Below are 25,171 nucleotides of genomic sequence, written 5' to 3'. Positions count from 1 at the left end.
ATTTTTACATCACAGTACAATGTTCACATTGAACCGTTTTGTATGCAATACCGAGCTCATCAGGTTGCAACCATTCAGAAGGACACTGCTCAACCAGACTGCCACTTTGTGCTGCATTAACAGGCGTGCGGTGGCTGTCCTGAAGAGGAAACATAAGACTAGGTGCCGAACTTGCTATTATCCATTTGGATTGTGGAAAATTAAGGAATTTGTCTTGAGAAATGTAGGCAGTTGGTACACTCGACACCTATGGTACACCTATGAAATCTCAACAGTGGACAATGTGTGCGGACTTCATGTGGCTCACAGAATACACATAGTATTGTGGGCGATAGTGGCAATGGCAGTAGGAGTTCACCCTGCAATTGGTGGATTACTGGTTTGATTCTTGGTCCACCTGCCTTTGTTGTCTGTGTCCCTGAGCAAGAGGCTTCACCCACAGTGCCTGCTGGTGTTGGTCAGAGGGGTTGATGGTGCACAATTTGTAGTCTTTCTTCTTTCCCAGGGCAGCTGTCGCTATATTCCAGCAGTTTGCTGTCAACAGTGTGAATGAGCCCTTTGAGATTTCCATTGGAGATGTAAAGGGCTTCATTAATAAATGGATTATTATCACTAGAATGCCCAAGTATGTGGGATGCTTTTGGCCTTTAAAACATAAACAGGAGATGAAGATGTGAAGGACCAGCTGAAAGGAGAGAACACTTCGTTGTTTCTGTCTCCAGATGCTGATGGCCAATTTTCTCTCCTCCTTTAGAAAATGCTATAATTCCTATTGTACACCAGCAGATGGCCATAATATTATTAAGAATTATGTCAATATTCCTTAAAAAGATAGGAAAACAAAGAGGATGGGTAAGGATAGGCTAGGCTAAAGCTTCTTTCAAAACAACTGTAGCTCATGTTTCTTTTGACAGTCACTGACCTCGTTAGCTCGCGTTTAAGATTAATTGAAAACAGAGTCTAGATGAAGTGACAGAGTGTAGAAACACACTGAAAGCTTCTCTGTTGTTGCTGTGGTTTCTATCACTGAAGTAATTGTAGGAATGTTCACTTAGATGTCTTTATATAACAGAAATTGAGTTTTTAAACGTCCCCACTTCAAAAAGCATTCTTAAAACTATGGGGAAAAAATCCATAAAAATTCCATTGTGCATTTGGATGAGTTGTGCAAAATGCAACAGAGAATCTACCTATGTTTGCATCAAAGCATAATATTTACAGGGCCTTATTTTTAACATCCTGCTTTTGAATATTGACTTAATATCTGGTTAAATAAATGATCACTCTGCCTTAAGTTTCTTGTTCGTCTGAGGTTGAATTCAACTCATTAAAAAAAAAAGAATATTTCATATTCTGAAAGAGGATGTGCTTTGATTTTGTCTTCGTCTCATGTTTGTTGTTTATGTCTGGTTAAAGTTAAGCATTTGCAAGAGTTTTGTTCATAAATGTAAACATCAAAGCATCTGAGAGTTGCACGTTCCCCACACAGAATTTGGGGTGGAGTTTGACGAACTCAACCGATTCATCACTCCCCCAATTATACTTTTGACTCATCAACCTGCTCACTTTAATATTTGATTCCAGCTAGTGGTAACTGAACAGTATGCAGTACATCATACCTCATACTGATAGCCCTCTACAAGGCCCTCACATATTTATCATTGGGATTATTTATAAACTGGAGAAATGGGCAAAAAGAGAAAATACAATTGGATTTATTAAAAGATTTGATATTATGTTACAATAGATACTATTTTTGATATTTATGGACCCACGCAGCTGCAGTCCCAACTTGAATCTGATTTTTTAAAATCTACAGAGGAACCTTAGAATGATTGCACAGAAACCTTCCAGCCTCAAAACCTTGTCTTAAAATTTTAAAATATCAGTGGAAATATTCAAAAATAAAGTAAGCAATTACAAAAATTCAAAATTGATACTCAAGAATTCAAAATTGATACTGCTTTATCTTTTGAGAAATAACTTCTTCTTTCCGATCAGAAAAACCTGGTTACGTGATGATGCATTTAATCTACATCTACCAGTTCTTTGAATAATTTTACACTTAATTGTAATTGCAATCCCAGATTTTTTACTTAAAATCAGCTGTTCAAGAATTCTCTCTATCCAATGTGGCTGAGTTAGTTTGCTGAGAAGAAATGGAAACTTCTATTATCTAATACATGTAATGTATAATGTAATGCACATAATGAGGAGCCCACTGTGATATTAATATGCCCTTGAATATCCTGCTAAGATTGTGCATATAGTGACAGATTTATATTATCTTTATCTAACAGGAAGCCACCCTGAAGAAACAAATTCACTCATTTAAATTTGAGCGCTGTTGTGATCGGCAGTTGGTGCTCTAGAACAAAACTCTTATTCTCTAATGTATTAAGCATCATTGTTCATATTATCATGTCATCAGTGCTAGCGCTGCACTGTAACTTTGATCATCTGCATGTGAAGAGGAACAACAGTCAGGTGTGTTTCATTTATGACTCACTTTGAATCACTAGTTCTGACCTCATCTAAGTAAATCTTTGAATGTTTTTCCTCTTTTATTTATCAGGTAATGAATGAAGGTTGATGAAAGTTCACGGAAATCAGTTACAAATTCACTGATTGTTTTTCATCCCAGATTACTTCATTGTCTGAACATCACAGGCTGCTCTGTCTTTAACAATATAATTTTCTTTCTGCTAAAGTGCTGGGTTTAACCAATACATTTAAGAAACTGATAAATCAGTTTAGCATTTGATAAAGAGTGAAAAGTTCTGATGAAGCATACAACTGCTTATTGATGTTCAAAGATGAAGCCCAAAAGGCACCTGAGGTTTCCAGCATTCATGCAAGCACAGGTTGGATTAGGAGTATTTTAATCCCAGCAGTTATTTTCCTAATATCGTTATAGTTTTGTTTCATCGGTCCAGGCCTCCTTGTAATCTTTTAAGATGGTGTTATCTGAAAAACTTCTGAAAGTAGTTGAACTTTTTTGCTTGTTTTCTTTGTCTCTGTCCCTCTGACACTTTCAATGATTTTGGCTTGTTTCTTAATTTACCCAATTCTGAGTCAATAAGATATGAGTTACTAAACTCAGTGGATAAATCTATGATGTATAAGGGACGTCTTGGTAAAGTATTTGTCTTTAGACATTCTTCTTGGACATAATTTGTTCCCCTTTCTGTAATTGTATCAATAAACAATATTTTGACAAAGAAGAAAATATTTTAAATCCAGTAGTCATTCTGAGAGTGCTATTGGATGAAAAGAAGAGACTCAACTGATGGTGATGCATATTTCTATTTCTGTGTCATATCTGTTTTAGGTTAATATATGTTGAAGGTTTGCCTTTCATATGGTGGATATACAGTATATAAATAGGTTTTTGACCTCATAGTTTGTCCTTCCCTTTCTAATTTTTTCAGCACAAAATAGAGAAATTATTTGTTTGCAAACAGAGCATATGCATGCACAATTTGACTGCAGCAAGAGCAGGGCGCCCTTTAAACTCTCACTAGTTGCCATGGTTACCAGCATTTATCTTGCTGTTTTAACATTAGCTAGCATGTTGTTGGCATACTACAACTGAAACAAGAAACCTTGACATGAATGTTTGCTTTCAGAAACCAGAAAAATGTCAAATCTCTGTTATAAACCTGAAGCCACTTGGATGTGATGAGAGGATGGTCTGGGCTGAAAACAGTGAACTTGTCCTTACATGCACCATTCATTAGACTCATGCAGCTGTACTGATGTTGCGTTCCTTAATATGGCAGTCTTCATTAACACCAAGTTCCCTTCTTATCCCTTATTGTTACTATCGTCCCCTGTAGAAACCCTGTTAACTTGGCAGTGTTAAAACTGAACGAGCAGGGCCTGTTGGACAAATTGAAAAACAGATGGTGGTATGACAAGGGAGAGTGCGGCATCGGGGGAGGGGACTCCAAGGTCAGATCACCGTAACCCTGACGGGTAACGACAGGCAATGGTACATAGGGGTAACCGGCAGAAAGGCACAGCTTCAGTAGCGAGCATGAAACCCTCTGGGAACAAATCAGAAAAACATGAATTCTACTCTCTCATTCTCTGATTGTTGGGGTATTTTCATAACTATTTCAAAAGTCAGCAGTTAATGACCAAAATATTTTGCTTTATATGTTGTTTTCTTCAGGTTAGTAGGTTTTTATACTCCACTATACACTTCCCAACTTTATGTGGCATACAATGATGCCTAGATGGAGCAGTGCTAGTCATATATTTGTACATAATGCTGTAACCACATGTGCAGCTGTGCTCAGGAATCTTATGTACAAACGCACTCGTAGATTATATGTGTCATGCAAGAATATAATTGCAATTTTAATAAACTCTCCAATGAGTACAATGAGATTTTCCTCAAAATTGTGGAAGCACTGTCATCATTTATTTGTGACTCAGTAAATAATATGCATCTTGTTTATTTTTTATCTTGTATTTTTTTCTATTTCTTATTATGCTTGTTTTATCTTTTTGTTATGGACATTCTTATATGTCTGGAATAACAGATATGATGATGATGTTTTAAGGATCATTTGAGGCCTAGCCATTCATCCTTAAACACAAACTCCTTGGACATCATTGACATGTATATGGCAAGGCAAGGCAAGTTTATTTATATAGCACTTTAAAACAGTACCACTGACCAAAGTGCTGTACAATCACAAGATTAAACAAATAAAGATCAAAATTAAAATTAAAACACATAAAAAACAACAGTGCAGTGACATAAAACACTCTATATAATACATAAACATACCCAGATAATTACAGAAAAGCAGCATCTCAAACTGAATCAAAGGCCAACCGAAAAAGGTAAGTCTTAAGAGCAGATTTAAAAATTGCTAAAGAGGGGGCCTGTTTTACCAACATAGGTAAAGAATTCCAAAGTTTGGGAGCTGCAACAGCAAACGCCCTGTCTCCTCTCTGCCTCCTGGAAGTCCTCGGCACCTCCAGGTTCATTTGGCTCGCTGATCTAAGAGCTCGAGGAGGACAGTGTATATGTAGCAGCTCAGAGAGATAGGAGGGAGCAAGGCCATTTAAAGATTTAAATACAAATAAAAGAATCTTAAAATGCACTCTGAAATGTACCGGCAGCCAATGCAGAGAATATAAAATCGGGGTAACATGTTCTCTCTTCCGTGATTCAGTTAAGAGCCGAGCAGCCGCATTCTGGACCAGCTGAAGACGGGACAAAGAAGACTGGCTGACACCCACATATAAGGAGTTACAGTAATCCAGTCGTGTTGTGATAAAAGCATGGATTAATATTTCAAAATAATCCACTGGTACAATATTCCTAATCTTAGCAAGCCGCCTCAAATGGAAAAAGCTCGTTTTCACAACGGCACTGATTTGTTTATCCAACTTAAAATTTGCATCCATTACAAAGCCCAAATTTGTAACAAATGGCTTTATGTAATGCGATAGCGGACCCAAATCCACAGGAGTGGATTTGCAGGTAGTACCAGGGTCAAAAATAATAACTTCCGTCTTTCTTTCATTAAAATTCAAAAAATTCAGAGCCATCCAAGTTTTTATGTCATCAAGGCACTCCATTAAAATTGGTACTGTATTGACTCCCTTACGCTTGAGAGGCACATAAATTTGTGTATCATCCGCATAGCAATGAAAAGCAATATTATGTTTCCTAAATATTGACCCAAGGTGAAGCAAATATAATGAAAACAAAAGAGGTCCAAGTATCGAGCCCTGCGGTACTCCACACAATAAAGGAGCAGACGATGATCTAAAATCATCTATGTCAACACAGAAAGACCTATCCGTCAAATACGACCTAAGCCACACTAAGACTGTGCCTTTGAGACCTACATAATGCTCTAAACGGGAAAGTAAAACATCATGGTCCACCGTGTCAAAGGCTGCAGTCAAATCTAAAAGAACTAAAATCACTGGATCTCCAGCATCAGTAGCCAAAAGGATATCATTAAACACCCTCAACAATGCAGATTCGGTGCTGTGTAAAGTTTTAAAACCAGACTGAAAATCCTCAAGAATATTATTTACATCGAGATAGGCCTTTAATTGATTATAAACAACTTTCTCTAAAATTTTAGACATAAATGGAAGCTTTGAAATAGGCCTAAAATTAGATAACAGAAAAGGGTCTAAGCCAGGTTTTTTGATCAGCGGTTGAACTAATGCCTGTTTAAAAGGTTTTGGAACCACACCAGTGATCAGGCTACTATTTATAATAGCCGTAATAGAAATCCCTAAAACAGGAAGAACCTCTTTAAAAAGTCGTGGGGGTAAAATGTCAGCTGCAGAACCTGAGGCCTTAAGATGACCTACAGTCTCATGTATTAAAGACAAAGTAACAGGTTCAAACTGAGACAAAGCAGTGGAGCATTTGACAGCAACTGAAGGGTCAGAAGCTGAACACATAATATCCTCACATTCACAAAGTTTCTCCTTCAGTTTAACCTTGGCTTTTCAGTAAGAAGTGCAGTTATCACTACAACCTTGTAGAGGGCTATGATGCTGTGTTTTGTACATTGTTGACTTGAAGAGATGAAGGACAGAAAAGTAGTAAATTATGGCATGAACATCTGTGCAGTTTTTTTAGTTTCTGAGTGGCAAATAATCAAAATAGGGATAACTGAATCTCCCAAACAATTATGTTTGAAAACAAGCACTGACAATGTATAAAAGATGGGAATGCATGCAGAAGTCCAAGGAGATACAAGGTTTACCCCAGACAGGGACCCATATGTAGTAGTTGCCACCCCATACCTCCCACCACACACCTTCTTTAAATTTTCTTCATAAAACAGAATTGGTGTCAAATATTTGTGGTGATTTGTGCAGCAAAAAATTTTGTTTTCGCCTCCTTAAAGATATTAGTAAATATTTTCCAGGGTCATAACAAATTGTCAAACCAGACAGTCCATGTTTACAAAATCAAGCAAATTTGGTGTCAATCAACTGTGCTAATATTTAGCTGAACAAAAACAATCAATAAATTTTTATCAATCTTGTTTGATTTTGTTAATGTACCAGGGAGGGAAGGGCAGGTTGATCTCTAGTGAACTCTGGAAACATTTTATTTTTTATTTCAAAAATTATAATGGCACAAACATACATTTGTGCTGCACAGTTGATGGACAACATTTTCTGTCTGATTTTGTAAATTACTGGACTGGATGGTTGACCTTTGTTGACCTCTAAAGATGTTTAGTAACATCTTTAAAATGATAGCGGCACAAATATTTGAAACCAATTTGTTTAATTGAAGAAGTGAAGAAAACCCTCAGGTCTATCAAGCTGTCAGATCCCATAATAGGTTTTCAGTTTGAAGACATCCAGCTAACCAAACATCTCACAGGATATCCCAATTTGTTGTTATTTTAATTATTTAAATATCATTAATTTTTTAATGATTTTAATAACTAAAGAATTTTGAGCTTTTCAAAGTTTCTGGATGTTTCCATGGAACAGAAGCTTCAATTGACTTTTTATAGAAGTTCAAACTAGTAACTTAAAAAGTATATTTCTGCATGAAAACCACCTAACCAGTTGATCAGGCAAATTTATTGTTTTAAATACCCCTTTGATCAGTTGGTTTCTTGTTCTTGGACAGTTTCTACCCAGCAATCCAAAAAGCTTCACCTCCTGCAGTCTCTTTGGCCTTCACCATGACAGAAAACAGTATTTACTGATTATATTCACTTTGCTCAGTGAAAGAAAGTTTCCCAGAGTGTTTTCAGCTGCTGTCGGTTACCCAAAGTGATATAGTAATACACATCTCGCATGTAGGGAGTCAGGCCAAACTAAGCTAGATGGAGTATTAATGCATATCACTTTGATACAGTTTCCAATATTTTTTGTGTTGTTGTTTCTGTTTTCTGTTTGTTTTGTTTTCTTTCTGTTGTTGAGCTGTTACTTGTAGTGTATTACAGCATCTGTACTGCTAATGGAACTTTTTGCTGAAATTGTTCTACAACCACCACTGCTGCTGCAGCTGCGGCCAACGCAGTTGAACAATAACATAACATAACATGGATGTGCATAATGTTATTTATGTTATTTCCAATCCCACCCACTCCCCTTCCCTTGATTCTCTGAAGAATCCCAGTAAATCTAGCAGTACTGAAGCTCAATGAACAAGCCGTCTTAGACAAGTTGAAAAACAAGTGGTGGTATGACAAGGGAGAATGTGGACACAAGGACTCCGGCAGAAAGGTCAGTTCTTGAGGTGACTTAGCCTGGTACCATGGTCATGCATTGGTTTGCCCCAACATCCTCCCCACTTTCTCCTGCCCCTTTTCAAAATACCCCAGATCCACAGCAAGAACACTGAGGTAGTTCAATTCAGCTCTTTTTTTTTTTTTTACCTTTGAAGCTAGATTTTTCCCTGTGGGATGACTAACATTAACTGTAGATTATAGTTAATAGACAGGTGATTCCCATTTTACTACAACTTCCTTCTCATCCCAACTCCTACATTTTGCACATTTTAATTATTTATTTTAATCATTTTCCTGGGTAGCATGATTATGCACTGTACAACTACAATGATCTATACAGATGAAAACCAGATTTATCAGGTTTTTGTTCATTTAGCAGAAATCAATAAAAAAATGTCTATAAATGCACCCAGATCTTAAAAAAGTGTCAATGCAGTTGCATATTCTGGATTCATTCTACGCTGAAACAAGAATGGTTCAAAGAAAAAACATAAAAGTTCATGTATGGATGACTTGGATGAGAAGATCAAAAGCTTAAATGTAGGAGTTGGGGTGTCTCTAGTAGAATGAATTCACCTTTTAAACCTGAAAAGAGAGAGATTTCATCTAATCAGAGCTGTGATGTGTTTTCTTAAAATATTTGGCATCTACTTTAAATTGTAATACAGAATAAAAGTTTGGAATTTTAGGGTAAAAATATATCTTATTGGTGATCATTAAAGAGAAGGCAAGAAGCTGGTTAGCTTAGGTTAAAGTAATGAGGCAGCAGTTGACCTAGCTCTGAACTAAAGATAAAAAATAATTTCATATAATTCAAAAGAAAACCAAACTGGCTTGCTTTACCATAACTGTAATGTTTTAGTTACATACGAGTGTCATATTAAAAGCTTTGCTGCATGGTTAATGTTTTCACACTCTTGTGGTGTTGGATACTGCAACATCAACATGTGATTTTTCTCTTCACACCAAGGTTCTTCAGTAGAATGCTTTAAATTTGTAGTCTGCTAAACTTTGCTGTTACAATTTGCACTTAAGAATCTTCAGCACTTTTGAGTCATTTCTCTGGCAGAATTTTGAAAACTAAATTGAATGAACAATGGTGACATAGTTATTAAAAGCACAGAAAGCATTTTGAATCACAAGAACCAAATTTAGTGGCACACCATGTGTCGCCAATGACAACATTCCCATTTGCACCTTCATTAAATAATCTGGATTGCTTTTTTCTTTATAAATATCCAAAACATTTAAACCAATTGACCACTGTTAAATGTAAACTGATCAGAATATTTTTTTAAACATATTTTGGCATTTTTAAAACCTTGATTCCATCAAAGACAGGTAGAAAAATGTGCCATTAATGCTCATTTGACATTAGTGCTAAATAATTCAAATGAAGTGATACAAGAAAGCCACAACATCTAGACTGGTCAGAGATGGATAAACCTGGCTTTTTGATTTGCAGCAATGCATGCAAACTGACAAATGAATTAAAAAACATGAAATATATTTTTGTTGTCCTGTCTACAAATACAGAAAAGTCTTATGTTTCTAACTGATATATTTCTGCCAAACGAAGAAGGGAATTCTGAGGTTTTCAGGTTGTTTCTTGTCTGAATTGAGTAACATTTTGCTTGTTCTTTGTATCAAGCTTTAAACTGAGCTAACCAGCTTCATGTCTACTCTTCTGATATTAAACCTCTCAACTTTAGCCAAACAAGCACCAGAATGACAAAAGTCTTGTTTAACTGTAGCACACAGAGTTTAGGCTTACTGAATAATTTTATTTATGGAATCAGAATTTATCACTGCTGCTGATTGTTCTGGAGAACAAAAGAGGGAAATAATTATAGACCAGTACAAATGAGGATTCTGATGATAGAAAGTTTGTTTTGTATGTTTGTAATGTCACATTTATGTGAATTGATGAGAAGATTTGCCAAGATTAAACCTGTTTTGTCACCTTTTGTTCTACAGATAAGGTCTTTTCATGTCTCCAGATCAGATTTCTTTCCACTCAGCCCTCTTTCTGTTCTTCAGAATATTCAGTGGTCAGCACAGTTCAGTAGAAGCAGTCGCAGACACAAGGGCGAGCTGCTCTGCAGAGAAATGTGGCTTTTTACATCACATTTTAACCCAAATCCTGCCTGCCTTTGTAGGCACATTTGAAGAATATTTTAAGCTTCTGCTGGTGGCAAAAAAAAAAAAAGCTTTCTTGAGGCTTGAGGATGTGGAAAATACTTTTTGTTTCTTGCCTTGGGCGATGTTTAGTCATTTAAGCTTTGACAAATAAAATCTGGCCTTGAAGGAAATTTTCAGATCAAAGCAAGATTTCCATTTTTACTCTTTCTGAATACATCAGATGTAAAAAGTCACAGTTTCCAATCCGAAATATTTTTTTACTAGTTTCCTCACTGGTGTCTCAGCTTATGGCTGCTCTCCAGTAGTTATCAAATCCAATGACCACAGCTTTCCCTCTTCTCCTTTTCCTTCCCAGACACACTCCTTGATGTTTTTGTCTCCAATCTGTCATGAACCTCCTGTTTTGCTCTGAACTCTCTGAGTAACGGAGCGTGACTAACCTGGAGATGTTCATCAGTCTGTCAAGGAGACAGCTTACTGTCATACTGAAGCTGCAGCAACAAGACACTCACTGCCATTTGGCTTCTTACGAGAAATGCCACATGGAGGCAGTAAAAAATGTCCAAAACTTTATTTTTATCTGGTAGAAATGTATCAATTCAGTTGAAGTCTATTTTTTATGTAACACCAGCATAGAACAAATGTAATTTTATGGCACTGAAATTTAGAAAACAAGTTTAAATTATATCAAGTATTCTATAGCATCATCTATGATCACACTATCACAAGTTTTTCATTTTGGTTAGTTTTAAAGTTCAAAGTTCAACACTGCAGAAACAAAAACATCTTAACAAGTACTTATAGTCTAGCTTTTGGTGCAAATATCTTAGTACACTTGAAATAAGACAAAAGTATTTTACAAGAAATTTACAGCAAGATATAAGAGCTTGTTTTAATTCCTTAATATTGATAAAAAAGGTACTAATTCCGCTGGCTGATTTGGTCACTTATAATAACACATTTTTCTCTTGTTAGAATATAAGTGAAATAATCCATAGCACTTGTACCTTTTCATCAATATTAAGAAATATTTAACCTTAAACAAGCTGCTATATCTTGCTGAAGTTCTTTGTAAGTTAGTTCTGTCTCATTTCAAGTGTACATTTGCGCAATTACTTTAAAATGCTTCTGTCCCAAACTAAGCCTGAAGACACAAAGCTACTGTATTTTGCCAATGGCAAAAGACACAGGCTTTCTCCTTAGGTTTAAAGCCAGAGAAAAGGCCTGAATTTTACACACAGCAAGTCGACACAAAGAGACACTTTTTTAATGAAATAGTACAAGTAGGTTCCAAAATTTTCTGACATTACAGGGGCCTGTTACTTCTAAATACAATGTCTTGCAGGTGAATATAAATACAAATGCAGCTTAAGCTAAATTTGTTACCCGATTAAAAACAAATCCACTTGGGAATACTCCATGGCCAAGTCATATCACATGCAGTGGCCACAGTTAACTCAGTTGTCCTAGTTCAATCCTTCCATGTGCTTCATGCCTTTCGATTCTTCCTGTCCTACTATTGAAAAATGCCACTAGTGCCACAAAATCCTTACAAACTAACAAAGAACAGATCTGAATTTAAGGACAAAGGGAACTCAAACTTTTTCAGATTGTTCATATCGTAAAATCATCACTTTCAAAATTTCTCACATAATCCAAGACATTCCTGTGTGAATGAGCCCATCTTCTTCAGCCTGGTATTAGTCTGACCTTAAGCTGTCTCTTCAGACTCCTCAGCTGTTGACTGCAGAACACATTCTATGATGGGTTCACAACATTTTCTATGAATAAAAATTAGGAGTTTAGTGTTCTTTGTCTATGTTATGAAAGGCTGCATGGTAGAGAGTCAGTGAAACTAAGATGCATGTGATGAAAGTAATGACACAAAAATGAGATCTTGCAAAGAATATATGTTCCACTTTTTTACAGAATAAAGACTAACAAATAATGTTTATTAATAAAATAGTTGGACTCATCCTCTGATGATAGTATAAAAGTCAATAAATTGTTTTCTATTATTTTAGAGAATGTTTCTTTTGCTCGTTTTTGTTTTATTCTATTAGATTTTTCTTCCTGCATGAGTTTGCATGCGACAAACAGAAGACAGTGTATCATCAGAGGCGGTGATTTGAGGTAACTAAGAGCAAATCCACTCTCATTAAATATGAGCTCACCAACAATTCATCAACAGAGATATTACATATTTAGCTATTTTGTGTAAATTACAAGTGGTTCTTGTTAGATTCTCTTTTTGTGGTGACATTATAGAGCATATTTTAGGCACAATTCAAAGTAAAACGAGCACTTTAAAACAGGAAACAGACCAAGGGAAGAACATACCAAATGAAGTTCTGAAACTAAATCAAAAATCCAGACCCAATATTCTTCAGTGATGATCATGATGATGATGATGACGACGACGATGATGATGACCAGGCACTGTGAGGAAAACAATGGAAACAATCTGAATGTGAGGAAAAGAAAAGTATTTGCTAAAATTATGTATTTGTACCCTTGAGACAAGAAAGAAATGCTCCAACATTGAAATTGAAAGTTGGGCACTAAGAAGGATAAAGATTTTGTCATGATGGGTTAAGGTTTCTAGCCCACATGCAGAACACAAGACAGGAGAGTAAGAATCAGTTTAAGTGATTTATTAAGGTACACAATTATCAGAGTGTGGGAAGGTGGTCTGGTCCAGGGAATCAACTGTAACGGGCAGCAGTGGTTCACTGCGAGGGGAAAAAGCAGACTGATGAGTTCAGGGGTCGTGGGAATATGGAAAACTCAGATGAAACACAGGTTGTTCTTACTTGGTGGTGGCTGGATCTGAATCTTGGAGGGTTACTGAGTATGTCCAGGGTCTCGGTCTCTTAGTGGGTCCAGGAACAACGGAGGAGTGCGGCGGAGAACGGACAGGTAGGCTCGGGTGCAACAGAGACACAGAGGAGTGGTTCGACCGCCAGCCGTGGGGTCCAGGAGATACTTGCAAAACAACGGAGAGGTGAGTCTGGGAACTCGGGCAACCAGTGGATACTTTCCACGGCGTCACGAGGGAGGTTCTGAAACCAAGGAAACTGCCAGGATCTGGTCAGCGGGTCCAGAGTGTCAAAGGGATCACCTGAAGGCAACAGAGAAACACAAAGAGAATCAAAGGAAGGCTCAAGGCAACGAGGAACACAGAGACAGGTTCAAGGGGGCTCAGAGGTACCTCTGACTGGCAAACACTCAGGCGACGCTGGACTGGCGGTCAACTCCTTAAGTATGCTCCGCTGATGAGGGTAATTGATGACATTTGGATGATGATGATACCACCGCACTCCAACCGGAACCTGTCGCCATCTGGTGGTAAGAGGTGGAAAAGGCGCACAGGAAAAACCCCACCAAGAGAACCAGAGAACCCCGGAACATAACAGTACCCCCCCCTCAACGGTCGCCACCTGGCGGCCTAGAAGAGCTGGACGGCAACGAGGAGCGATAGTCGGAGATGAGGGAACGATCTAAGATGAACGAACCAGGGATCCAGGAACGCTCCTCCGGACCGTAGCCCTCCCAATAGACGAGGTACTGCCAGCCGCGACCTCGCCGACGGGAGTCCACGATCCGGCGGACATCGTAGGCAGGATGACCATCAATGTCACGGGGGGGTGGAGGGGGTTCGGCCGGAGGGCAGAGCGTACTGGTCTGGACGGGCTTAATCTGAGACACATGGAAGGTGGGATGGACGCGGAGGGAGGCGGGCAGACGGAGACGAACAGCAGATGGACTGATTATGGCTGCGATGGGGAACGGACCAATATAGCGGGGAGAGAGTTTTTTGGAAATGGATTTGAGGGGAATGTCGCGTGAAGAGAGCCAGACCTGTTGACCAGGGGCGTAGACGGGTGCGGGCCTCCGCTTACGGTCAGCCTGGCGCTTATTACGTGCTGCTGTTTGGTTGAGGTTATGGATGATGGTGTTCCAAACCTTATGGCAACGGCGAATGTGGTGACGGACGGAAGTGACGGAAATACCCTCTTCTTCTGAGGGTAGCAGAGGGGGTTGATAACCAATGGATGCTTCAAACGGGGACATACTGGTAGCTGCTGAAACGTGGCTGTTGTGAGCGTACTCCACCCAAGGAAGGAATCGGGACCAGTCGGAGGGGTTGGTGGAGGTGAAGCAGCGGAGGGTGGTTTCAAGGTCCTGATTGAGCCGCTCAGTTTGACCGTTGGTCTGGGGATGAAAACCGGACGTGAGAGAAACAGATGCATTAAGAGTAGAACAGAAACTTTTCCAAACCTGGGAAATGAACTGGGGACCTCGGTCTGAAAGGATCTCTCGTGGGATGCCATGGAGCCGGAAAACGTGCTTGACCAGGAGTTGTGCGGTTTGGAAAGCTGTGGGTAATTTACGGAGGGGAACGAAGTGGCAGGCCTTGGAGAAATGGTCGACGATGGAGAGGATGGTGGTCATGCCCTTGGAAGGGGGTAAGCCGGTAACAAAATCTAAGGCTATGTGGGACCATGGTCGTTTGGGAACGGGGAGAGGTTGCAGGAGACCAGACGGAGGTTGATGAGATGTTTTGTTTCTGGAGCAGGTGGTGCAGGCTTGGACGTATTCACTGACATCTTTATGAACAGATGGCCACCAAAACGTGCGGTTGACTAGAGCGATGGTGCGGCTGATTCCGGGATATGCAGAGAACTTGGAGGCATGGATCCAGCGAAGAAAACGGGCTCGGACTGAGGCGGGGACGAAGAGCTTCTTGGGTGGACAGGAGGCGGGTGTTGGTTCAGCTAACTGAGCTTGTTTAATGATGTCTTCGATCTCCCAGGTAACGGTGGCGACTGTACAGCTGGGGGGAAGAATGGTGGCCGGAATCTTCTCAGAATCATCAGGTGAGTAAAGGCGGGAAAGTGCGTCTGGTTTGACGTTGCGAGACCCTGGACGATATGAGACGGAGAGGTTGAACCGGGAGAAGAACAGTGACCAGCGTGATTGACGTGGGTTGAGCCTCCGGGCAGACTGAATGTAGGACAAGTTCTTATGATCGGTCCACACCAGAACTGGGTGCTCTGCTCCCTCCAGCCAATGTCTCCATTCCTCCAGGGCCAACTTAATGGCCAACAACTCCCGGTCTCCCACATCATAGTTTCTCTCTGGAGGGGATAATCTGCGTGAAAAGAAGGCACAAGGGTGAGTTTTATTGTCATGAGGGGAGATCTGAGATAAAACTGCACCGACTCCGGTGTCTGAGGCATCAACTTCAACGATGAATTGTTTCGATGAATCTGGCTGCACAAGGATAGGTGCGTTGGCGAAGAGGGCCTTGAGGTGTGAGAATGCCACTTCTGCCTCCGGAGTCCAACTAAAAGGGATCTTAGATGAGGTTAGAGCGGTTAGCGGTAAAGCTGTTTGACTATAGTTCCGGATGAAGCGGCGATAAAAGTTAGCAAAACCAAGGAAACGCTGGAGCTGTTTGCGGGTGTCAGGTGTAGGCCATTCCAGGACTGCTCGGATCTTTTCCTCGGTTGGCCGCACCTGCCCGTCCCCTAATATGAAACCCAGAAAAGAAACGGACGACTTGTGGAACTCACACTTTTCAGCCTTGACGAACAGTTTGTTTTCAAGTAGCCTTTGCAGGACCATGCGGACGTGGCGTTTGTGTTCCTCTAGTGTCTGAGAATAAATGAGAATGTCATCCAGGTATACAAACACAAAGATGTTCAAAAAATCTCTCAAGACGTCATTAACCAGGGCTTGGAAGAAAGCGGGTGCATTAGATAAACCAAAGGGCATAACGCAGTACTCGAAATGGCCAATAGGGGTCTTAAACGCAGTCTTCCACTCATCACCTTGCCGTATACGCAGAAGATGATAGGCGTTTCTTAAGTCGAGCTTGGAAAACACTGTAGCGCCCTGCACAGGTTCGAAGGCTGATGATAATAATGGCAGGGGGTATTTATTTTTAATTGTGATATTGTTTAACCCTCTATAGTCTATGCAGGGTCTCAGGGAACCATCTTTCTTTCCCACAAAGAAAAATCCAGCTCCCAGGGGAGATGATGATGGGCGGATTATACCGGCTGCCACGGATTCTTTAATATATCTCTCCATAGTTTCTCTTTCGGGACGAGATATATTATATAGGCGGCTGGTGGGCAATGGAGCACCAGGCAGGAGGTCTATGGAACAATCATAAGGACGGTGAGGAGGGAGAGAAAGAGCCTTGGACTTACTGAACACTGGGGCGAGATCGTGGTATTCGGCGGGGATAGCGGAGAGATCAGCTGGATCCGCCTCCTGTGGTTCCGCCGGTGACGGACCTGGGGGAACGGCTGAGCGGAGACAAGATGAATGGCACGAGATGGACCAGGATTCAATATTCCTTTCGGACCAGTTTATTTGTGGGTTGTGGAGTTGAAGCCAATGGAAACCTAAAATTATGGGGGAGCTAGCTGACGGAAAAACAAAAAATGAAATAAACTCACTGTGGTTACCGGAAATGATGAGGTGGATAGGCTTGGTTTTGTGTGTGATTTGCGGCAGCGTCTTCCCATCAAGGGCGGTGACTCGCAGCCCTTGGATTCATCGATCAGGTCTTGCTCGCAACCGGAGTCGACAAGGGCGGAAAAAGGATAAGACTGAGTTCGAACCATGATAGTAGTGGGCAACAGTAAGCGAGGAGAGTCTAATTTACTGGGAAGGTCCGCCAACCCCCTCGCCTCTACTGGCGGACCGGTAGGTTTAAGACGAACCGGGCATTTGGCGAGGAAATGACCTGGAGAACCACAATAAATGCACAGGCGGGCAGCAATGCGCCGCTGGCGTTCCTCTGGAGTCAGGCGAGTTCGTCCCACTTGCATGGGTTCTGACTCCTGCGAATCTCGGGGCGGAGAAAACGCCGAAGCGGGAGCGGAGCCACCGAGGTGTTTAAATGGTTGGCTCCAATAACCCCGATCTCTAGTACGGGACCGGATCCTGTGATCAAGTCGGATGGTCTGGCTAATTAGTTCTTCTAGTGTCTTTGGTTCTTCACAAGTAGCCAACTCATCCTTAATATTATCATTTAGCGCGCTATAAAATGCGCTCTTAAGTGCGGCTGGGTCCCAGCCCGTAGCCGCAGCCTTAATGCGGAAATCGACGGAGAAATCCGCCACAGTTCTACGTCCCTGTTTAATATTCCATAGCTCTCGGGAATTAAATGACTTGTCTGCGTCTTGACAAAACACTTGTCTGAACTCCTCTACGAACTCATCGAATGAACAACTATAATGTGCCGGATGCGGGAAACGAGCCTCGGCCCATAATAAAGCTCGGCCCGACAGCAAGGACAGGACGTATGCGATCTTGGAACTATCTTGAGAAAAACTTCTTGGGGAGTGATTGAAAGTGATTGAGCATTGCAGAAGAAAACGACTGCATTTACTCAGCTCACCTGTGAATCGTTCGGGCATGGGTGGACGGACTTCAGAAAACGTGGGTTGGATCACTGGAACTGGATCAGGCTCTGGAGGAGATGTCTGAGGGGTGGAACCTCGAAGACAGCGGGTTAATTCAGACAACTGTTGGTTTGTTTCTGTTTGGATTCTGCTTAGCTCTCTTAAGGCATGTTCATGGGTCTGTAATAACGATTGTTGTTCTGATAATGCTCTCCGGATTGTGTCTGCTGGGCTGATTTGTAGGCCTGAGTGTTCTGTCATGATGGGTTAAGGTTTCTAGCCCACATGCAGAACACAAGACAGGAGAGTAAGAATCAGTTTAAGTGATTTATTAAGGTACACAATTATCAGAGTGTGGGAAGGTGGTCTGGTCCAGGGAATCAACTGTAACGGGCAGCAGTGGTTCACTGCGAGGGGAAAAAGCAGACTGGTGAGTTCAGGGGTCGTGGGAATATGGAAAACTCAGATGAAACACAGGTTGTTCTTACTTGGTGGTGGCTGGATCTGAATCTTGGAGGGTTACTGAGTATGTCCAGGGTCTCGGTCTCTTAGTGGGTCCAGGAACAACGGAGGAGTGCGGCGGAGAACGGACAGGTAGGCTCGGGTGCAACAGAGACACAGAGGAGTGGTTCGACCGCCAGCCGTGGGGTCCAGGAGATACTTGCAAAACAACGGAGAGGTGAGTCTGGGAACTCGGGCAACCAGTGGATACTTTCCACGGCGTCACGAGGGAGGTTCTGAAACCAAGGAAACTGCCAGGATCTGGTCAGCGGGTCCAGAGTGTCAAAGGGATCACCTGAAGGCAACAGAGAAACACAAAGAGAATCAAAGGAAGGCTCAAGGCAACGAGGAACACAGAGACAGGTTCAAGGGGGCTCAGAGGTACCGTGACTGGCAAACACTCAGGCGACGCTGGACTGGCGGTCAACTCCTTAAGTATGCTCCGCTGATGAGGGTAATTGATGACATTTGGATGATGATGATACCACCGCACTCCAACCGGAACCTGTCGCCATCTGGTGGTAAGAGGTGGAAAAGGCGCACAGGAAAAACCCCACCAAGAGAACCAGAGAACCCCGGAACATAACAGTACCCCCCCCTCAACGGTCGCCACCTGGCGGCCTAGAAGAGCTGGACGGCAACGAGGAGCGATAGTCGGAGATGAGGGAACGATCTAAGATGAACGAACCAGGGATCCAGGAACGCTCCTCCGGACCGTAGCCCTCCCAATAGACGAGGTACTGCCAGCCGCGACCTCGCCGACGGGAGTCCACGATCCGGCGGACATCGTAGGCAGGATGACCATCAATGTCACGGGGGGGTGGAGGGGGTTCGGCCGGAGGGCAGAGCGTACTGGTCTGGACGGGCTTAATCTGAGACACATGGAAGGTGGGATGGACGCGGAGGGAGGCGGGCAGACGGAGACGAACAGCAGATGGACTGATTATGGCTGCGATGGGGAACGGACCAATATAGCGGGGAGAGAGTTTTTTGGAAATGGATTTGAGGGGAATGTCGCGTGAAGAGAGCCAGACCTGTTGACCAGGGGCGTAGACGGGTGCGGGCCTCCGCTTACGGTCAGCCTGGCGCTTATTACGTGCTGCTGTTTGGTTGAGGTTATGGATGATGGTGTTCCAAACCTTATGGCAACGGCGAATGTGGTGACGGACGGAAGTGACGGAAATACCCTCTTCTTCTGAGGGTAGCAGAGGGGGTTGATAACCAATGGATGCTTCAAACGGGGACATACTGGTAGCTGCTGAAACGTGGCTGTTGTGAGCGTACTCCACCCAAGGAAGGAATCGGGACCAGTCGGAGGGGTTGGTGGAGGTGAAGCAGCGGAGGGTGGTTTCAAGGTCCTGATTGAGCCGCTCAGTTTGACCGTTGGTCTGGGGATGAAAACCGGACGTGAGAGAAACAGATGCATTAAGAGTAGAACAGAAACTTTTCCAAACCTGGGAAATGAACTGGGGACCTCGGTCTGAAAGGATCTCTCGTGGGATGCCATGGAGCCGGAAAACGTGCTTGACCAGGAGTTGTGCGGTTTGGAAAGCTGTGGGTAATTTACGGAGGGGAACGAAGTGGCAGGCCTTGGAGAAATGGTCGACGATGGAGAGGATGGTGGTCATGCCCTTGGAAGGGGGTAAGCCGGTAACAAAATCTAAGGCTATGTGGGACCATGGTCGTTTGGGAACGGGGAGAGGTTGCAGGAGACCAGACGGAGGTTGATGAGATGTTTTGTTTCTGGAGCAGGTGGTGCAGGCTTGGACGTATTCACTGACATCTTTATGAACAGATGGCCACCAAAACGTGCGGTTGACTAGAGCGATGGTGCGGCTGATTCCGGGATATGCAGAGAACTTGGAGGCATGGATCCAGCGAAGAAAACGGGCTCGGACTGAGGCGGGGACGAAGAGCTTCTTGGGTGGACAGGAGGCGGGTGTTGGTTCAGCTAACTGAGCTTGTTTAATGATGTCTTCGATCTCCCAGGTAACGGTGGCGACTGTACAGCTGGGGGGAAGAATGGTGGCCGGAATCTTCTCAGAATCATCAGGTGAGTAAAGGCGGGAAAGTGCGTCTGGTTTGACGTTGCGAGACCCTGGACGATATGAGACGGAGAGGTTGAACCGGGAGAAGAACAGTGACCAGCGTGATTGACGTGGGTTGAGCCTCCGGGCAGACTGAATGTAGGACAAGTTCTTATGATCGGTCCACACCAGAACTGGGTGCTCTGCTCCCTCCAGCCAATGTCTCCATTCCTCCAGGGCCAACTTAATGGCCAACAACTCCCGGTCTCCCACATCATAGTTTCTCTCTGGAGGGGATAATCTGCGTGAAAAGAAGGCACAAGGGTGAGTTTTATTGTCATGAGGGGAGATCTGAGATAAAACTGCACCGACTCCGGTGTCTGAGGCATCAACTTCAACGATGAATTGTTTCGATGAATCTGGCTGCACAAGGATAGGTGCGTTGGCGAAGAGGGCCTTGAGGTGTGAGAATGCCACTTCTGCCTCCGGAGTCCAACTAAAAGGGATCTTAGATGAGGTTAGAGCGGTTAGCGGTAAAGCTGTTTGACTATAGTTCCGGATGAAGCGGCGATAAAAGTTAGCAAAACCAAGGAAACGCTGGAGCTGTTTGCGGGTGTCAGGTGTAGGCCATTCCAGGACTGCTCGGATCTTTTCCTCGGTTGGCCGCACCTGCCCGTCCCCTAATATGAAACCCAGAAAAGAAACGGACGACTTGTGGAACTCACACTTTTCAGCCTTGACGAACAGTTTGTTTTCAAGTAGCCTTTGCAGGACCATGCGGACGTGGCGTTTGTGTTCCTCTAGTGTCTGAGAATAAATGAGAATGTCATCCAGGTATACAAACACAAAGATGTTCAAAAAATCTCTCAAGACGTCATTAACCAGGGCTTGGAAGAAAGCGGGTGCATTAGATAAACCAAAGGGCATAACGCAGTACTCGAAATGGCCAATAGGGGTCTTAAACGCAGTCTTCCACTCATCACCTTGCCGTATACGCAGAAGATGATAGGCGTTTCTTAAGTCGAGCTTGGAAAACACTGTAGCGCCCTGCACAGGTTCGAAGGCTGATGATAATAATGGCAGGGGGTATTTATTTTTAATTGTGATATTGTTTAACCCTCTATAGTCTATGCAGGGTCTCAGGGAACCATCTTTCTTTCCCACAAAGAAAAATCCAGCTCCCAGGGGAGATGATGATGGGCGGATTATACCGGCTGCCACGGATTCTTTAATATATCTCTCCATAGTTTCTCTTTCGGGACGAGATATATTATATAGGCGGCTGGTGGGCAATGGAGCACCAGGCAGGAGGTCTATGGAACAATCATAAGGACGGTGAGGAGGGAGAGAAAGAGCCTTGGACTTACTGAACACTGGGGCGAGATCGTGGTATTCGGCGGGGATAGCGGAGAGATCAGCTGGATCCGCCTCCTGTGGTTCCGCCGGTGACGGACCTGGGGGAACGGCTGAGCGGAGACAAGATGAATGGCACGAGATGGACCAGGATTCAATATTCCTTTCGGACCAGTTTATTTGTGGGTTGTGGAGTTGAAGCCAATGGAAACCTAAAATTATGGGGGAGCTAGCTGACGGAAAAACAAAAAATGAAATAAACTCACTGTGGTTACCGGAAATGATGAGGTGGATAGGCTTGGTTTTGTGTGTGATTTGCGGCAGCGTCTTCCCATCAAGGGCGGTGACTCGCAGCCCTTGGATTCATCGATCAGGTCTTGCTCGCAACCGGAGTCGACAAGGGCGGAAAAAGGATAAGACTGAGTTCGAACCATGATAGTAGTGGGCAACAGTAAGCGAGGAGAGTCTAATTTACTGGGAAGGTCCGCCAACCCCCTCGCCTCTACTGGCGGACCGGTAGGTTTAAGACGAACCGGGCATTTGGCGAGGAAATGACCTGGAGAACCACAATAAATGCACAGGCGGGCAGCAATGCGCCGCTGGCGTTCCTCTGGAGTCAGGCGAGTTCGTCCCACTTGCATGGGTTCTGACTCCTGCGAATCTCGGGGCGGAGAAAACGCCGAAGCGGGAGCGGAGCCACCGAGGTGTTTAAATGGTTGGCTCCAATAACCCCGATCTCTAGTACGGGACCGGATCCTGTGATCAAGTCGGATGGTCTGGCTAATTAGTTCTTCTAGTGTCTTTGGTTCTTCACAAGTAGCCAACTCATCCTTAATATTATCATTTAGCGCGCTATAAAATGCGCTCTTAAGTGCGGCTGGGTCCCAGCCCGTAGCCGCAGCCTTAATGCGGAAATCGACGGAGAAATCCGCCACAGTTCTACGTCCCTGTTTAATATTCCATAGCTCTCGGGAATTAAATGACTTGTCTGCGTCTTGACAAAACACTTGTCTGAACTCCTCTACGAACTCATCGAATGAACAACTATAATGTGCCGGATGCGGGAAACGAGCCTCGGCCCATAATAAAGCTCGGCCCGACAGCAAGGACAGGACGTATGCGATCTTGGAACTATCTTGAGAAAAACTTCTTGGGGAGTGATTGAAAGTGATTGAGCATTGCAGAAGAAAACGACTGCATTTACTCAGCTCACCTGTGAATCGTTCGGGCATGGGTGGACGGACTTCAGAAAACGTGGGTTGGATCACTGGAACTGGATCAGGCTCTGGAGGAGATGTCTGAGGGGTGGAACCTCGAAGACAGCGGGTTAATTCAGACAACTGTTGGTTTGTTTCTGTTTGGATTCTGCTTAGCTCTCTTAAGGCATGTTCATGGGTCTGTAATAACGATTGTTGTTCTGATAATGCTCTCCGGATTGTGTCTGCTGGGCTGATTTGTAGGCCTGAGTGTTCTGTCATGATGGGTTAAGGTTTCTAGCCCACATGCAGAACACAAGACAGGAGAGTAAGAATCAGTTTAAGTGATTTATTAAGGTACACAATTATCAGAGTGTGGGAAGGTGGTCTGGTCCAGGGAATCAACTGTAACGGGCAGCAGTGGTTCACTGCGAGGGGAAAAAGCAGACTGGTGAGTTCAGGGGTCGTGGGAATATGGAAAACTCAGATGAAACACAGGTTGTTCTTACTTGGTGGTGGCTGGATCTGAATCTTGGAGGGTTACTGAGTATGTCCAGGGTCTCGGTCTCTTAGTGGGTCCAGGAACAACGGAGGAGTGCGGCGGAGAACGGACAGGTAGGCTCGGGTGCAACAGAGACACAGAGGAGTGGTTCGACCGCCAGCCGTGGGGTCCAGGAGATACTTGCAAAACAACGGAGAGGTGAGTCTGGGAACTCGGGCAACCAGTGGATACTTTCCACGGCGTCACGAGGGAGGTTCTGAAACCAAGGAAACTGCCAGGATCTGGTCAGCGGGTCCAGAGTGTCAAAGGGATCACCTGAAGGCAACAGAGAAACACAAAGAGAATCAAAGGAAGGCTCAAGGCAACGAGGAACACAGAGACAGGTTCAAGGGGGCTCAGAGGTACCGTGACTGGCAAACACTCAGGCGACGCTGGACTGGCGGTCAACTCCTTAAGTATGCTCCGCTGATGAGGGTAATTGATGACATTTGGATGATGATGATACCACCGCACTCCAACCGGAACCTGTCGCCATCTGGTGGTAAGAGGTGGAAAAGGCGCACAGGAAAAACCCCACCAAGAGAACCAGAGAACCCCGGAACATAACAGATTTGGTTGACAACCAGACCTGAGATGGAAATAAAACTGATTTCATTCACAAGCAGCTGCCACAAAAAGGAAGAAAAAACATCAGAGCACATGTGGGGTGGTTTTAGAAGTGGACTTGTGGTCTTATCAAAAGTCCAACAGAAAATGTTGTTAGCGGAGATATTGTGGGTTTGGTGATGTCATCCATGTTGTGTCCTCAAACAAATGCTGTGTTTTTGCATAATGTGATCAAACAGTGAGGCCCCAATAAGCTCCACCCTTAAACCTGGAGCAGGACAGGCAAGATTCAAACAGAATATTTGCACAGGAAGCATAAAATCTTAAATCTAGTAGGATAAAGGCATAAGTGGCACTCAGACATTGCTGCCAATTAATGAATTCAGAAGTTTGAATCCCTCACATGTCCTTTGTGTCTTTGTGTTGTCCTGTTTTGGACTGGCAACCTGTGTAGGTTGTACCCTGCCTCTTGCTGGAGAACATAAATTTGAGCATGTTTGTTGCAAAACAATAAGAGTGCAGATTTGTGGGGGAGTAGTTCAAAACCTCAGGGTGGAAATAAGAAATTTTTCTTTTAAATTGTGTTCTCCTAATATATGGATGACATTTTTTCTCATAGTACTGCTGTGTAGTTATAAGGCTCTTTTAGTGGTCACCTGGTCACCTTCATTCCCAGTTTTGTAATCTTATTGACTGATAACACTATTAGTCCACTTATGCCACCCACTCAATCAGTCGGTGCAAGTTAAAGTGTTTATTTTATAAACCTTTTCATTTCAGGAGTTAATCTCTAATTCTAATTAAAAAATCAGTTTATTTTCAAATGACCGAATACTATAGTTTCCCCCCCAAAAAATGGTAATAATTGTGGCAAACGATGGAAAATACAATAATATATTCCTTGTTGCTGTATACAGTTGTTATAGAATCATAGAAAAGTATGGATATGGTCAGATTAGATCAAATAATGTATATATTGCTGTTGGTGATCTGCATGATTTCTACCACAACAAACAAAAGTTATGTTTCATTCATAATTTTTAATACCATTTGGACTTCAGTAGGAGCTGTTTCAATTCTAATTTATTGGAGTGTTACCTCATTTCACAGCCTCTGAATGAAGAATGTGTCTTTCTTTTCGGATAAGCCAGAAAGTTAACTGTTTGGTTAT

General features: G+C 43.0%; 1 protein-coding gene across 3 annotated transcripts in view; it reads left to right on the top strand.

Annotated features, from left to right (window-relative positions):
- LOC114152892 (glutamate receptor 1-like) overlaps nucleotides 1-25,171 on the top strand; it is a 143,931-nt gene that overhangs the window by 112,184 nt on the left and 6,576 nt on the right. For 2 of the 3 annotated variants that reach the window (XM_028031024.1, XM_028031026.1), the window contains exon 16: nucleotides 8,130-8,244. In XM_028031024.1, coding sequence (XP_027886825.1) covers nucleotides 8,130-8,244 — 115 coding nt within the window. Of the gene's footprint in view, nucleotides 1-3,839; nucleotides 3,955-8,129; nucleotides 8,245-25,171 lie in introns of all 3 variants that reach the window. The other variant, XM_028031025.1, reaches the window with a different exon arrangement.

This window comes from Xiphophorus couchianus, chromosome 11 (assembly GCF_001444195.1).
Source record: "Xiphophorus couchianus chromosome 11, X_couchianus-1.0, whole genome shotgun sequence".
Lineage (NCBI taxonomy): Eukaryota > Metazoa > Chordata > Actinopteri > Cyprinodontiformes > Poeciliidae > Xiphophorus > Xiphophorus couchianus.
Note: the sequence above shows the minus strand (reverse complement) of the source record. Positions and strands in the feature narration are given on the sequence as shown.